A 17,040-nucleotide genomic window follows, 5' to 3' on the forward strand; every position below is an offset into this window, starting at 1 on the left:
TGGGGGTGGCTAAAAGGGGTAAAAGCACAAATGCATATTACGTAAACATATACAACATAACATAATGGGCACATGGTAAAACGTACAACACGTACATGCGTAATTGCGTAACTGGGGAATTACGTAAATGCGTAAATATGTACACGCATAAGCACATAGAAATTCACAAAATACATAAGATTAGTACAAATTGGTAAGGGGGGAGATGTAACTATCCCCTCATATTCAATTTTTATGTATATATAATGTATGCATATACCTGCGTAACTCTACTAAGCAACACGGAGGTTGAAGAAAATAGATACATAATGGCCGAAAAAATGGACGTAAGAACATTCATGGCCGGATTATTCTGATGCGCCATTCGTTGATAATCCATGGGCATTGTCCTTGGTGCCGGTCGAAAATTAGTATTGGTATTTTGTGTGGGTACATAATCATATACTTGTCTATAATATGGATCCATTTTTTTTTTTGTTTTGTTTTTTTAAAATAAAAAAATTATACAAAATGGAATGAACACGTTGCTGGAAAAAGAAGAATCTTACGGTTTAAGATGTACTACACTATGTACACATAACACATAAATGTTCATAGTATATATATATTGTATACTATGTGTGCATATAAATATATGAATTATGGATTGATTATTCCATGTATAACTATTAGTGAATTCTATGTGTCCCTAATTTTATTTGAAAAGGGTAAAAAAAAAAGTCAACAAAAAAATACTACAGTTTTAGTTAAAGGAAAATAAAAAAAAGAAAAAGAAAAAAAGAAAAGGTGCACATAAAACTAATATTATAGGTAAATATTTACATCTTATGTGCTTAAAAAAAAAATGAAAAAAAAAAATTATAACAAAATTTTGTTAATTGTATATATATGCATAATACGTATGTATATATAAATATTCAAAATATACAAACATGTGTATATATGTATAATATTTAGATATGACAAAGTTTAAGATAAGAAATAAAGTAACTGCAGTCTTTAGAAATTAATTTTACGGAATCGTTAAATTAATCAAAACTTTTGTTTTAGTGGTATATAAGCTATGCATATGTATATGTATGCACATAGTTTACATTAAATTTTGAGATGATGTACATATATAAATATTATATATATATATATATTTACATATGTCCAAACGAGCTTTTTTCCTTTAACATGTATATGTGAATATATCTGTAACTGTTAAACTCATAAATGCTTTGAATTTTAGAATTTAATAATATGAAGAATAATAATAAAAGAGAAAATTAAGAAAGAGACTCAAGAAAAAATATAAACTATTTTTTATATACATGAACATATTATATATAAATTAATAAATAAATAAATAAATAAATATATATATATATATATATATATATATATATATTAAATTTTACTAAGATTTATAAATAACATATATATTTTATATAAGTATGTTCAAATGTAATTTATCAGAGCTTTTTTGCTCTTTTTTAATATATTTAACTGGCAATAACAACAATTATATTATTAATTCAATGAAGTATATTCATTATAAATATACAATTAGATATCTATTTTTTTAGCGTAATAATAATGCTACTTCTAATATCTTTTCGACAAAATAAAAAAAATTAAAATTTTTATATGTTAAATATTTTTAACCATTGATAATATTTACGCTATATTCAAATAAAATACAATACGTTAAAATGTTAAAAAAAAAAAATAAAATAAACAATATTAAAAAGAATGGTAAATACTTTTATATATGTTTATATATATACATTTATATATTGTTACGATTATTTTTTTTAATTCTTAGAATGAAATATATTTTGAAGTAAAATCTGCTAAAATTTTGGACAATAAAAATCTTAAAAATTGGTATCAATTATTTTATATATTATTATACAAAAAAGGAATCTAGAATTTTGGAGATATATATATATATATATATATACATATTTTATTACGTATATTATATATATTATCATATCTTGTTGAATATAATATTTCATTCAAAAAATTATCGTGCTTGTATTTTTCCCTTTGGGCATACCTTCGAAGGTAAAATAAACAACTAAATTTTAAGATTATGTATAAATATATATATATATATATATATATATATATGTATAATATATATGCTGTATATATTTATGTATATACATGTAAAACAACCATGTATATTTTTGTTAGTTATTTAATGCACTGTATTGTCATCATATTATGTATTTTGTTGCTCTATGCTCTAAATTGAAGGTATTTATGTTTGTACTAGTTGAGTTATGTTAAAAATAATAATCATATTTTTATTAATTTATTTTTTCTGTAAAAAAAAAAAAATATATAAAATATATAGCTTAACCATAGCATAATAACATCATTATCTTAAATAAAGCCCTAAATAATTTGGCATGCAAATATAGAACAAATTTTTGGCATGTTCTGATATATTTATAAATTTAATATTTTATTATATTAAAAATGAGTTCAAAAGAGAAAAAAAAAGAAATAAGATACTTTTAATGATTTTTGTATTTTGTTTTTTATTACACAATTATATATATAATTATTAATATTATTATAAATAATAAAAATATATATAAAATGTTCGAAAAAGAAACTCAAATTTTTTACTTTTATGTGGTTACATGATAAGAATTGCTGTTAATCAAATATTTATTTTTTAAGAATAACTATGAACATTTTCGTTAATTTTGTATTATTAGTAAATAAATAAAGAAATAAACAAATAAATAAACAAATAAATAAACAAATAACTAAACAAATAACTAAACAAATAACTAAACAAATAACTAAACAAATAACTAAACAAATAAATAAACAAATAAATAAACAAATAAATAAATAAATAAATATATATATATATATATATACATATATCTAAAATTTATTGTGTACTACATACATATTTGTATTAGTAAAGATGAATAGGAGCTGTTCATGTATGTGAAATGGATATACCAATTGGAAACATAAAACGACACAGTAATATTTAAAAGAAATAATATTTATATATAAAAAAGATGGCATTAATTCATATTAAGGAATAAGGAAATATAAAAAAAATGAAATGATTATTAAAACAAAAAAAAAAAAAATAAAATATAAATACAATTACAAATACAATTACAAATACAGTTACAAATACAATTATAAATACAATTATAAATACAAATACAAACGTTGTATAAGTATTGAATTATGTTTAAAACAATATATGAAAAAGTTCATATATTAGAAAGTTTAATAATAATAAATATTTTCTGTTAGAGCGGATTAGATATATATTAAAAAATAAAGAGGAACATATTTTATAGAAAAAACGATAAATACATAAATGGGTGGTATGTATAGAAATGCAGTTTTGGCTTGCATATAATTAATTTAGGATTCTGTCTTATAATAAAATGTATCAAAATATGATTATTAAAAAATAGAAAAAAAGAAAAGAAATTAATAGTTAAATATATATTTAAATTAATAGTTAAATATATATTTAAATTAATAGTTAAATAAATAGATAATTGGTATCACACACAAATGAAGTTATATGTTAAAAAAAATAAAAGAGAGGGGCACAAGATTACTTAACAAATGTGCTAACCTGTATACACATATGATACAAATGTACCGTATGCATACATATAAACAATATATAAAATTATTTAGTTCAATTGGTACCATTCTTAGGATTGCTATTCTTTTTTAGTAGTTGCTGTCTTATATTCATTTAAAAATATATTTGAATTCAAATATAAAAAATTTTGTAGTAAGGGAAAATATTTCCTTATGGTAATTTTATAATAATATGTCAATGCAAATTATACTATTTATTTATCATATTAAATTTATGGTTTTATTAATAACATATTATAAAGACATATATTGGAAAGTTTACAAATTGACAGAAGGTTTCTGAAATTTACATTTAAACAATTCCTTTTTGTACATAGGAAAAAGGAAGACCAATGAGGGAAAATGTTAATGTGCATATACATAAGTAATACGCTTCCTTTATTGTAGCTCATATACTTGTTACCACTTATATATATATTTTTTTTTTAATTGTTAGTTAAATAGTTCATAGGATGTGATCTATTAAAAACTATGAAAGCATTTTTTCTTTTTTTTTTTTTTTTTGTCGGTACTACAAATTTTGCTTAAAAGAAAATCCTAGTGATAAAATTTTTTCCTTTTTTCCTGTTTTAAGTTTTTCAATAGAATATTCCTAGTGTAACTTAAAAAAAAAAGAAAAAAAAAAAAAAAGACATAAAATAGAATAAAATGAAATGAAAAAGGCAGATATACGTCTCGATACGTAAAAGTATAAGCAATTTTGTAAGGAATAACTTTAATTTGCACAAAAGAAGTAAGAACAACGATGTATTTAAAATGTCCTCGTACTCTTAGTGCTAGGTTTTATTTTCATTTATGTGTTATAATGCGATTTTACTAGAAATATATGTTCTGAAAAAGGAATACTGTTTGAATATATGTATCCCTCTGTAAAGAATTGATATTAAGAAAAATTTTAATTTATCTCTTTAAAACTTTTATAAATGGAAAAATATGGTAGCACTTTTTTTTTTTTTTTTTTTATGGGCTAGTGGAACAATATACGCAGCAAATAATATACCCGCATAGAACAGTCTTCTAAGAAGCTCATTTAATATTAGGCATAACAAAGAGAAAATTACATAGTAGAATCTAATCGTACATTAAATGTGTCAATTTGCTGATACTTCTAGTAAGCGACTAGGAAAACGTTAATAGTAGGCACCTACATTTATGCACGGTATATGTGTGCACACACATATTTATATATATATATATATGTAAATATATGTAATTAAATAAATTAAACTAAATTAAATTAAATCAAATCAAATTAAATTAAATTAAATTAAATTTTTTGTTTATTAAAATATTCCAAAATGCGCATTTCTACTCTATTTTGTTAACTATAACCACATCTGAATGATATTCTGTATATACGTTTACGTATATATATACGCATTTACGGATAGAGAAAGCGTTTTACTTAAAACTTAAACGAATATATTGAATGTTAATGGACTATTTAGGTAATTGTTGAAATAGTAAAACATAAAAATATATTTAGTAAAGTATAACAAAAAACAAAAAAAATAAAATTATAACAAATATATTTATATAAATTATAACAAATATATTTATATAAATTATAACAAATATATTTATGTAAATTATAACAAATATATTTATATAAATTATAACAAATATATTTATGTAAATTATAACAAATATATTTATGTAAATTATAACAAATAAAATAAGTAAAACAAATACATAAAAAAAAACAAAAAACAAAAAATTTTCTAATAATATAAGAATCATATATTATTACATTAAAAAATTAATTAATTTATTAAATGGGAGGAAAAAAATTGGTAACTTCAAATTAGCAATAAGGATATATAAAAATATATATATATTATATATTTTTAAAAATATGGCATTTTAAAATTATAAATTACATTTTTATTAAAAAAGATTGCCAGTTTTCCCCTATTTTAATGATTTTCCTTACATAATGATCACCGTACATTTTTTTTTTTTTTTATATATCCATTAAATTTATATGTTTGAACAATTGTCCAAACAATAGGGATATATATATATATCAAAAAAAAGAAAAAAAAAAAGAGAAAGTGATCAACTGGAAGGAAAACCTTTACCTTATTTTTTTATAAAAGTATTTAGTTTATTACAAATATGTTAAATAATAATAAGACAATATACTTTTCCGGTAGCACTCCGCCTCCTTCACTTCTCCTGTCTTCCCGTTATATTGAGGTATTTCCTCTCTACTCTTATTATCTCATACATGTGCATTTACGAAACAATTAAATAAAGGATAAAAATATGCTTATGAAACATCAGAATCTATTCTTACAAAATTATTATCATTATCAAATACATGTTTGTTATTTTGTAAATTTATATTAGGTCTTTCTTCAATTAAGGTAATCCACTTTTTCTCATCCATCCACTTTTTAACAAGGGACTCCTTTAATTCATTAAGCAAAAACATTTTGTGTTCTTTCCATTGTATCCATATATCCCATTCATTATTATTCATATAAAAGTTTTGTTTTTTATGAACCCATTTTTCCCATTGTTTCTTTTCTGTTCTCTTCCTTTTGTTCCATTCAATTAAATTTGATTTAATTTTACTAAATAGCGATTTGGACCATTTATGTTTTGCCATTTTTGCCCAATATTTATCTTCATTAAGTTTCCAGTTTTGCATTTGCCATGACATAATTTTTTCATCTTTCCACTGAGTCCAATTATTAAAAATCCATAAGTCTAAATAATACTCATTTTCATATACAAAATTTTCCCATTCTATTTGGATTAAATGTTTTGCTTCAGATCTAATCCATTCCTCCCATTGATTTTCGTTCCATGTTACTGATATTTTCAAAATATAATATTTATATGATAAATTCATAAGTTCATCATGCCGGTTCCATCTACTTTCGATATATTTAACTAAAACTTCCCAATCGTTTTCTTTTTCTCTTAACCAATTTTCTTTTTTCTCTAATAAGGAATAGTGGAAATTCCTCCAGTCCATTTCTAATCTATTTAACCAATTAACCCATAGACATTTTTTCATATGTTCCGATTTTTTTACCAGTTTTTGCTCATACGCTATTGCCCCCAAAGATTCCTGTTTTATTTTTGTCTTTTTTTTTCTTGTCTAAATAGAGTTTATATTATTAAAAATGTAATTTTATGTATATATGCACATACGGGTATATGTACATACGGGTACATGTATATACGGGTATATGTATATACGGGTATATGTACATATGGGTACATGTACATATGGGTACATGTACATATGGGTACATGTACATGTGGGTACATGTACATATGGGTATATGTACATATGGGTACACGTACATACGTATATATATTATATGTTCACGTGTATAATGGATATCTTTGCTGAAAGAGCTACCACCGGTTATATATATATATATATATATAATAATGAATGATGTTTTAATAGTACCACATGCTGGATAACTGAGAGGAGAGTATAACAAAAAAAAATAAATAAACCAATATATATCAAAGCAACACCAAAATTTTCATTAATATCTGACAGTATATGTCTGTTATTATTTTGTACTTGTAATGATGAATGATCAGGATATTCTGGTGCTTCATGAACCACATAATCATTGTTCATTTCCATTTTTTTGTCATATTTTTAATATATAAAAATATGTTTTCTAAAATGAAAAAAATTGCACTTATTACTCTGAAACAGTAGTAAGATTCAGGTAATTATGCAAACATTTGTTCGAATCCATAATTTTTTTTGTGGTGGGAAAAAAACCTATATTTCTTGTCATTAGTAAAACATAAAATTGTAATAAAATATTTATAATTGCTCATAAAAATGGATTAATATCCAAGGAATTATTACATTTACTTAAAAAATAGTTTTTTAGAGGTAATTAAATAAGATTAATGAAGACATAGAGCAAATGTTTTGTGAATATATATATATATATATATATATAATATTATCAAGGTGGTTACAAACAAATCCTATTGGAAACGTACTAAAATTATTATAAAAATGCAACGTTAATAAATAAATAAATAAATAAATATATATATATATATATATATTTATTTATTTTTTTATTGAACAATAAATATTTATTGACACAATCTGCTTAATTTTGTGCCTTAAAAACGATATATTATACGGTTTTGAATATTTATAATAATATATATATAATACATATAATATTTATTTATTTGTTTTCTTTTTTTTATTGTTTTCTAATAATTTAATTTTTAAAATAAAAATGGTAAAAACTGTTTAAAAATATATTTAAGAGATTATATATTTATATATATATAATACGATTAATACTATAAAAAAATTATATTATTTAAATAAAATTCAAATTTTTATATACAGTTCTAAAAACCTGTTTTGGTAAGTCAAGATTAATTCATATATATGAACTTGTTTGTTCAAACATGTAACATTAGAGTTATTTACAGGAGGGTAATTATTTTTTCATAATTTTTTTTTGTTTAATACCGTATAAAGAACTATTCTTATGTACAACTATTTTTTTATTAAGAAAAAAAATGAATGCCATGATTTCTGAACTTTAAGTTGAAGAAATATATATATTAGTATATTATTAAATATATTTATTATTATATATATATTATATATATGTACATTTTAAAAATATTTACCAAAAAATAATAAAAAAAGAAAAGAAATAAAAGTGATAATAAGGAAAAATAGGTTAAAATAAGTGAAAGAAAAAATGAATAAAAATTACTTAAAAAATGTCATTTTTTGTTTACAATTTAAAAAAATATGTATAGTTTTTTTTTCCTTCCCTATATTTTCTTTTTGTTTTTTTTATTTCTTTTTTTTTTTTAATTTTCTATCGCCTATTAAATATGCTCCATCATAAAATATTTGTTTTAAGGAATTTGTAAGATAATTTTATGGTTTTACAAAATGGAATATTTTTCTTAACTAAAGTTATGCTCTCTTTCAGTAATTTTTTTTTTTTATATATATAAATGTACATATATGTGTATGCATATATATATATATATATATATATATGCTGCTATATGCTATATGTATATGTATGTATAAATCTTATTTGATCTAAAAAATAAAATTTGGAGAAGAAGAGAGTAAATTATGAATTATCTATATGACATGTAAGATATATATAGGAATAAATTCCGCTTAGTTATTCATGCAATACAAGGAAAGGTATGAGGGTTTAAAAATGAATTGCATTAGGGATAATAAAATATATTAAATAGTAATTTTCTCACTTATATTAATGTCCTAAGAAATGGTACTATTCTTACAAATACAAGTATCCTGAAAAAAAAAAAAAATAAAATAAAAAATAAAGAATAGTTGTATCATTATATTATGCTAAATTTTGTAAGTCCTACAGATATTTATATATATTCATATACATACATTTATATATATATATATACCAATAATAGGCTGACTCCTATAAAAGTAAACATGTACCCCCAGGAAGCGGAAAAAAAATATCGACATACCAATAAATTTAATGCATATGTTAACAGTATTTTCATGAGGAAAAAGGAAAATTGGATCGGCGTTGGTATTTTGGACAATTTATATTTAAATAATATGCTGCCAAATTAGTTTGTTGGACGATTATTGAAAGATATTATATATATTAATTTTTAAAAGTGTATTTGGGGAAATAATAGTTGTTAAATCATGCACAATCGTGTGCATTTAAGGATAAAAAAAAAAAAAAAAAAAAAAAAAAAAAATAAAATAACATAAAATAAAATAACGAAAAATAAAACAACGAAACATACAATAAAGAAAATTAAAATAACGAAAATTAAAATAACGAAAAATATAAAAAAATTATGAGAAATAATTCTAATACAACTTTCGCGAAATATTAAAATTATTTAAAAATATATAAACATATAATAATATTAATGCAACATTTTTATAAAGAATTAATTATGGCATATCCTGTTTAGATATATATTTAATAAATATAATATATATAATGTGGGTAATAATAAAAGACAAAAGAACAAGCACTAATTAATAAAATTTAATTTATTTAAATATTAAGGGCTCCTATTACATGTAGTGATTAGCTCACAAGGTAAATTGAACTTGTACGAAAACGTGTGCATATATATATATATATATATATATATATGTATATATAAATGCATATACATCTTCATATAAATATACACGCAACACAAAAAAATTTGGAAATTATCCTCAAAATACAACTTCGGAACATAAATGCATTTTCCTTTAAAGCTTAATGAAATGTCATTTCAATTGTACCTTCATATTATTCTTTTCTTTTTTTTGAAGTTCAATGAATGTTCGAGATTGTTACACAATCGAAAGTAACAGACTACAATAAGGTTAAATGCAATTAAATAATGATAAAAATATACAAAATTTTTTAATTTTCTTATATAATATGTTTTTTCTCAGCAACAGTGGAGTTTTTTTTTTTTTCTTCTTGTTTTTTCTTGTTTTGTTTTGTTCTGTTTTGTTCTGTTTTGATATGCTTTGCTCTACTTAGCTCTATTTTCCTTTAATTTACGTGTATTCTACGCACGATGATAATAATAATAATATGAGAAAATATAATGGAATTCTTTTCTTAACTTGATTGTTCATTATTTACTAAAGAACATGGACTTTCTTTCTGAATTTGTGCATTTCCTTTCTCTTGTTCCCATACAGTCCACTGCTTTTCATTTATCCATTTTTTAACAAACAATTCCATCCATTCACTAAACATCGCGTAATTATCGTCTTTCCAGTCTAACCAATCATTTAATATGAAATTAATGAATATATTATCTTTAACCTTCACCCAAGAAAACCAATCTTCCCATTCCTTATTAATTCTTTCTTTAAATTCATCTAAATTCTTCATTTCTGATAAACAAAACCATTTGGTCCACTTTTTATTTTCAAATTCATCCCAATGTTCTTGTTCATCACGTTTCCAATCAGTTGTTAACCATGAAACAATTTTATCTTTTTTCCATTTGATCCACTGTTTTACAATTTGTTGATCTAACTGAGCATGCTTTTCATAAATCCATTTTTTCCATTCTAAGTCAATATATAATATTCCTTCTGTTAACATCCATTTTTTCCAGTGAGCCTCTGTCCAATTTGCAGATTTTTGTAAAACATTGGTATTAAATTCTTTTTCCATATTTGGATTATAATGCATCCATTTATTATCTAACAATATTAACCACTGTTTCCAATCCTCTTCTTTTTCTTTAAGCCATATATTTTTTTCGTGTTCTATCTTTGAAAAAAAAATTTTCCAGTCCTCCTCCAACTGCTTCAACCATTTAAACCATTCTTCCTTTTTCCATTTATCTGTTTTCTCTATCCCTTTTTCCTTTTCTCTTGCTTCATCCTCTGCTTCATCCTCTGCTTTATCCTTTGCTCCATCCTTTGCTTCATCCTTTGCTACTTCCTTTGTTCCATCTTCCTTCGATTCAATAGCTTCCTTTGAAGTTTTATCTTTAATTGAGTTCTTTCGTTTCTAAAGGGATTTAAATGAAAATTTTACATGTTATTTAATTAAAAAATTTTAAACGTTTTTTTTTTAAAAAAAATGTGCATATTAAACATTTGGATTCCGCAAACATATACTTTTTATCATTTTACGCAGTTAAAAACGCATGTTTACAAATATCTATAGACTGTACTTAATTTTGTGTGTTCGTCATGTAATGTTATAATACATATACATATATAAATATACATATATATGTTTTCTTTTTTTATATATTTTATTATTTTTCATACCAAAGTAATATAATTGTAAAACATAACAGACGTTATAGCACTTAACGTTACACCCAAAGCTAAAATAAAATAATCAACATTAATATTTGTTAACAACCTATCCTTATATTTTAATGATAATTCCCGAAGACTTGTGGGATTAGGTACAATATCTTGTATATTTTCTTTAATTGCCTCCATTTTTTTTTTATTTGTTTGTTTTATGTTTAAAATAAAAATTATTTTATATATTATAGTTAAACACAATTTTACTCAAATTTGAAATTAATTTTACAATGCATTTGTTGACTTTTAATTTTTGTGAATATTTTAAAAATATTCCTAATTTTTTTTCAAAAACAAAAATTACGAATTAGAAATTAATAATATAAGAACTTATGTATATATAATATATATAAATATATATGTAAGTAAATAAATAGGGATTTAAAAAATTTAATTTTATTTATATTTACGTTAATAAATGTTATAAAAAAGGTTAATTAGTAAATTAAGAAATGCTTAATTTTACATATATATATTATATGTAAGTTTTCATTAATAGTTATTTATAAACATTCTTTTTTTTTTTTTTTTTTTTTTAACATTGTTCTATCTATCTATATATATATATGAAAAGGAAAGGTAAAAATAAAGAAATTCTCAGAATTTACTAATTTTATCACTTTTCTATGAATTTATTTAATTATTTCCATTGCAATTATACATAAAAAATATGTATTTACATATATAAATATATATATATATATATGTTATATGAATATATTTAAGTTATGTATTTTTCAAAAAATATTTATAAAGCACAGTTGACATACCATTTTTTGTTTGTTTTAGTATTTTCCTTATAAATAAATAGAAAAATAGAATTTACCACTAATAGATTAAAAAAAATACTAATAATTAAAATAGTATATTTTATATAAATACATTTTAGTAATTGAAAAACATTGTCGATAAATTTTTATTAATATACATGTTTATGTCTTTTTAATACCTTTTTAACGAAATATTTTGTAAAATATTATTATTATGTATATTTTTTAATATTAGATACATATAGATGGAATTATTTATATAATTGTGGATAAAATCTCTTTTTATTATATAACTACAATAAATACAAATAATATTATTGTATTTTTATTTTTTGGGGGTAATAAAAAAAAAAAAAAAAAACGTATTTCTTTTTTTTTATTCAATATATTTATCAACTAATATATTAATAAACCCAACAAAATATTCAAAGACAAAAAATTATATTCATTGAATAAAATTAATATACTTTTTAAATTCATATTTTAAAAATAAAATTGGAAGTTGAAGAATATAAAAATCCATAAAAGTAAAAACAGAAAAGAAATTTTTAATATTTAAAATTAAGTGTTTTTGTATTTTTTTTTTTTTGTACGTAGTATTTTTTAAAGTTTTCATAAAATAATAACCACCATTATATAAAGAAAATTAAGCATTTTTTTTTTTATTATTTAAAATTCTGATTTACATATATTGTATTTTTACTACCATGATAAAAACATATTTAGGTAAATTTCTGATTCTAAATAAAAATATATATATAAATATATAGGGGTACAAATGAGAAGCGCACAACCTATAAAGCAAAATAAACATGTTTTCCCATAGAGGGTTCATTTAATATATATATTAACATATATATTAACATATATATTAACATATATATTAACATATATATTTACATATATATTTAATTTTGTAGTAATCTCTCGCAAGAAATGGAGAATGCTTGAATATAATACAATTTTTTTATTATTTCTTTTTTTCCTTTTTTTTATTAACCCTATTTATTAATATCATAATTTACAACATATATTTTAGTATAGGAGAAAAATTTATATATACTTTCTTGTATTATATTGTAGTATTATTATTAAGAAGGTTTTAATTTTTTTTATTAAACTTTTAATGAATTTAGACAACTTATCTTTGTAGTATTATAGATATATATATGCAAGTTCTAATTATGGTACGTAATGAAATATATATATATATATATATATAAATTAATATTTTATTCTTTCCCATAAAATGTTCAAATAATGGAAATGAAAGACGAAAATAGGTGTTAACCAACATAAGAAACATCGATAGACCTAAAATTGGTCTTTTAAAAAAAAAAAAAAATATATATATATTTATGATGGAACATGTTTACGATAGTTGAGCATGAAAAAGAACAATAATTACATTAAATGTAAAATAAATAGTATGACAGATTAAGAAATAAACAGATTTTGTTAAATGGAGAAAAATTTATTATAACATGTACAACTTTAATTTTTTAGGAGTACATTTTTGAATAATATTTTATGAATTAATGACAAAACTGATGAAGTTTGTTTTCTGTTGTATATACTAATATAATAAAGTTAAAATGGAATTTAGTTCAATTATAAATTTAATGTTTAATAGAATGAAAAGTTTTCGCTTTTGTTAAGTGCTTATTATTATACATTTATAATGTTATTAAAAACATATTGATACGTAAGAAAGCAAAAATAAAATTAAAACAGCTAGAAAAAAAAAACATCAAATAAATTATTAAATTGGTATTGAAACTTTTGGATTATATTATGTGTATAAAATAACTACATAAAAAACAAAACCTGTACAAAAATTTATTATGAAAATTTATTTTGTGATATCTAATTTGACACATTTATATTTAATTTATTTGATATATATATATATTATATATATATATATATATATATATATATATATATATATATATATATATATATATATATATATATTTATATATGTATGCCTATTTATGCACATGTATGCATATGTATATATATTTACATGCATTTGTAATAAAATTTAAAACCCTTGAGCATAATTAACAAAATTTATTTTCCATTAGCAATGATGTATCATATCAAAAAGTTGCTTGATACGGCAGTTGCATTTTGCTAAATAGGCACATTTATTTGTAATATATATACTTATATTGAAGAAAGGCTAATGAATTAATGGTTAGGATTAAGAAAGATATCCTTATAAGCTAATTATATTTTTTTATGTCAGTTTTTACATAAATAACTATTCACTCTAGGTCTTTGAATGATCCTCTTTTGTTTTATTACCTGCCATCCCTTTTATGAGGGATTTACTTCATTCCAGTTACCCTATACAGCAACAATGTGAACTTTCAGTTTTTAAACTTTATCTATTACTCATTTATTAATTTATCTGTTCGTTTATTCGTTTATTCGTTTGTTCGTTTGTTCGGTTGCTCGTTTGTTCGGTTGCTCGTTTGTTCGGTTGCCCGTTTGTTCGTTTATTCGTTAGTTCGTTTGTTCGTTTATTCGTTCGTTCGTTTGTTCGTTCGTTTTCTCGTTTGCTAATCATTAGTTGATTTATTGGTTTGTTTGCCTGTTATTTGTTCCTTTCCCTTCAGACAAGGTTTGAGGTTTCTGAAGGTATTATACGTATAAAAGCATGGAATAATATTACAAACTCTTTTCCTCAATTTTCCTTCCTTAATATTTTCTTTTTTTTTTTTTATTGTATCTTTTTATTCGTTCTTGTACGTAATTATGCTTCTCATTAAGCCATACATTCCACTGCTTCTTTATTATCCATCGTTTAATAAAAGAATTCATCCAATCACCAAAAAGAATAATTTTACTTTTTTCCCATTCTAACCATATATTGTTGCAATGGTTTTTATATCTTTCTTCCCGTTCCTTAATCCATGTAACCCATTCATCCGATTCCCTATTTATTCTTTTTCTCCACCTGTAATAATTTAACCAATCTTTTATAATTTTCTTCTTCCTGTCGTTATTATTTCCATTGATATCCCAATATTCATCTTCCTCAAGTTTCCACTTACTTGTATTCCATTCATTTATTTTCTCCTTTGTCCATTGATCCCACTCATTAATAACTAGTTTACAAAAAGAAGAATGAACTTCTTGAATCCATTTTTCCCAATCTATTGTCATATAACTTTTCCCATTTTTTTCGATCCATTCTGTCCAATTAGTATCAACCCAACTTTTACATATCCAGAATACTTCTGATCTATATTCTACATAAATGTTTTCGTTATAATGCGACCATTTATTATTCATAAATTTTAACCATTCATTCCATGAACGTTGTTTCATCCATTCCCAATAACTTATTTTTTCTTCTACATTCATTGAGAAAAGTTCATAAAAGACATCCATGTTTTTCATCCATTTATTCCACTCTCTTGTTTTCCATGTTTCTGTTAATTGTCCATTATTTTTCTTAAAAATTAAAGAACTTTTTAGTTCATTTGTAGTGTTACTCGTATTTACATAAAAAGTCTAAATAGTAGCAAACAAATATTTGCATATATGTTCAAGGAAATACATGATGAGTACATACGTCCATGCATACATGCATATATTTATACATATATAAGTATATACGTAACTACATGACTACACAACTGCATGACTACATGACTACACAACTGCATAACTGCATAACTACACAACTACTTAACTACATAACTGCATAACTACACAACTACTTAACTACATAACTACACAACTGAATAACTACATAACTACACAACTGAATAACTACATAACTACACAACTGAATAACTACATTACTACACAACTGAATAACTACATTACTACACAACTGAATAACTACATTACTACAGAAATGTACATATTTTTAATTTAAATCGTTAAGATCTATGAATAATTTTTATACAGATTTTTTTCGACTTACAGGAGCAGCACTTAAAATGATAGATAAGAATATAATATACAGAATAACAGATAAATTCATGGTATTATTAATTAATGCCCCTATAGTATTTGGTAATTCTTTGGGTACATAATTATATTATGGCTATTTTTTTAAGCAAGGATATTATTAACATATAGTAAATATATATTCTTACTTGTATTCGTATTGGTATTCGCATTTGTATACATACTTTAGTATACCTTTTAATTATAGCATGAAAGGAAAAAAAATACAGCTAAAGCACTTTTTATATGTTATGGATAATTATCCGCACACATTATAAATTATTTAATAAGTGGGATGATATTACACAACAAGTCCAGGAGTATCCTACATTTTTAAAATTTCTTTATAAAGAAAAAAAAATATATTAATAAATAAATGGTATAATGGACGATGTTTTAAAAAACTGGATGTGTTAAAAAAAAAAAAAAAATTGAAAAAACAGAAAATTGTTATAAAAAATGTAATTTTCTATTCACATAAAAATGGCACAACAGCAGATGATATTACAACTAAAATTATTTTACAAATATTAAATAATGAATTATATGGCTGGTTTAGTTGTCAACTGCTCCATAAGAAATAATTTTATTGTGCATTTAAATTTTAAAAATTCAGAGAAATGACAATTGTAATTATTTGAATTATATTTATACAAATATGCCAATTTTTACGATTTCTTTAAATATTTAAGTTATATATATTTTTCTTTTTTTTCTAATTTTATTAAAAAAAGAATTAAAAGTGTTATGTCTTTTAAAAAATATCATATCGTAAGGTTAGAGATCTGTGTACTATATTATGAATATTTG

General features: G+C 21.8%; 3 protein-coding genes across 3 annotated transcripts; all 3 read right to left on the minus strand.

Annotated features, from left to right (window-relative positions):
- Nucleotides 1–5,923: 5,923 nt before the first annotated feature.
- Nucleotides 5,924–7,264, minus strand: PmUG01_05041100 (tryptophan-rich antigen; the record flags this gene model as incomplete). Its single annotated transcript, XM_029003629.1, has 2 exons — nt 5,924–6,763; nt 7,205–7,264. 2 exons carry the CDS (start codon nt 7,262–7,264, stop codon nt 5,924–5,926), a joined length of 900 nt encoding a protein of 299 aa, XP_028860556.1.
- Nucleotides 7,265–10,268: 3,004 nt separating this feature from the next.
- PmUG01_05041200 (tryptophan-rich antigen) lies at nt 10,269–11,623 on the minus strand (the record flags this gene model as incomplete). The annotated part of the gene is made up of 2 exons (XM_029003630.1): nt 10,269–11,177; nt 11,444–11,623. The coding sequence occupies 2 exons, from the start codon at nt 11,621–11,623 to the stop codon at nt 10,269–10,271; spliced, it is 1,089 nt and encodes a 362-aa protein (XP_028860557.1).
- Nucleotides 11,624–14,967: 3,344 nt separating this feature from the next.
- PmUG01_05041300 (tryptophan-rich antigen) lies at nt 14,968–16,413 on the minus strand (the record flags this gene model as incomplete). The annotated part of the gene is made up of 3 exons (XM_029003631.1): nt 14,968–15,786; nt 16,205–16,284; nt 16,380–16,413. 3 exons carry the CDS (start codon nt 16,411–16,413, stop codon nt 14,968–14,970), a joined length of 933 nt encoding a protein of 310 aa, XP_028860558.1.
- Nucleotides 16,414–17,040: the final 627 nt, after the last annotated feature.

The sequence above is a fragment of the Plasmodium malariae genome (genome assembly GCF_900090045.1).
Source record: "Plasmodium malariae genome assembly, chromosome: 5".
Taxonomy (NCBI): Eukaryota; Apicomplexa; class Aconoidasida; order Haemosporida; family Plasmodiidae; genus Plasmodium; species Plasmodium malariae.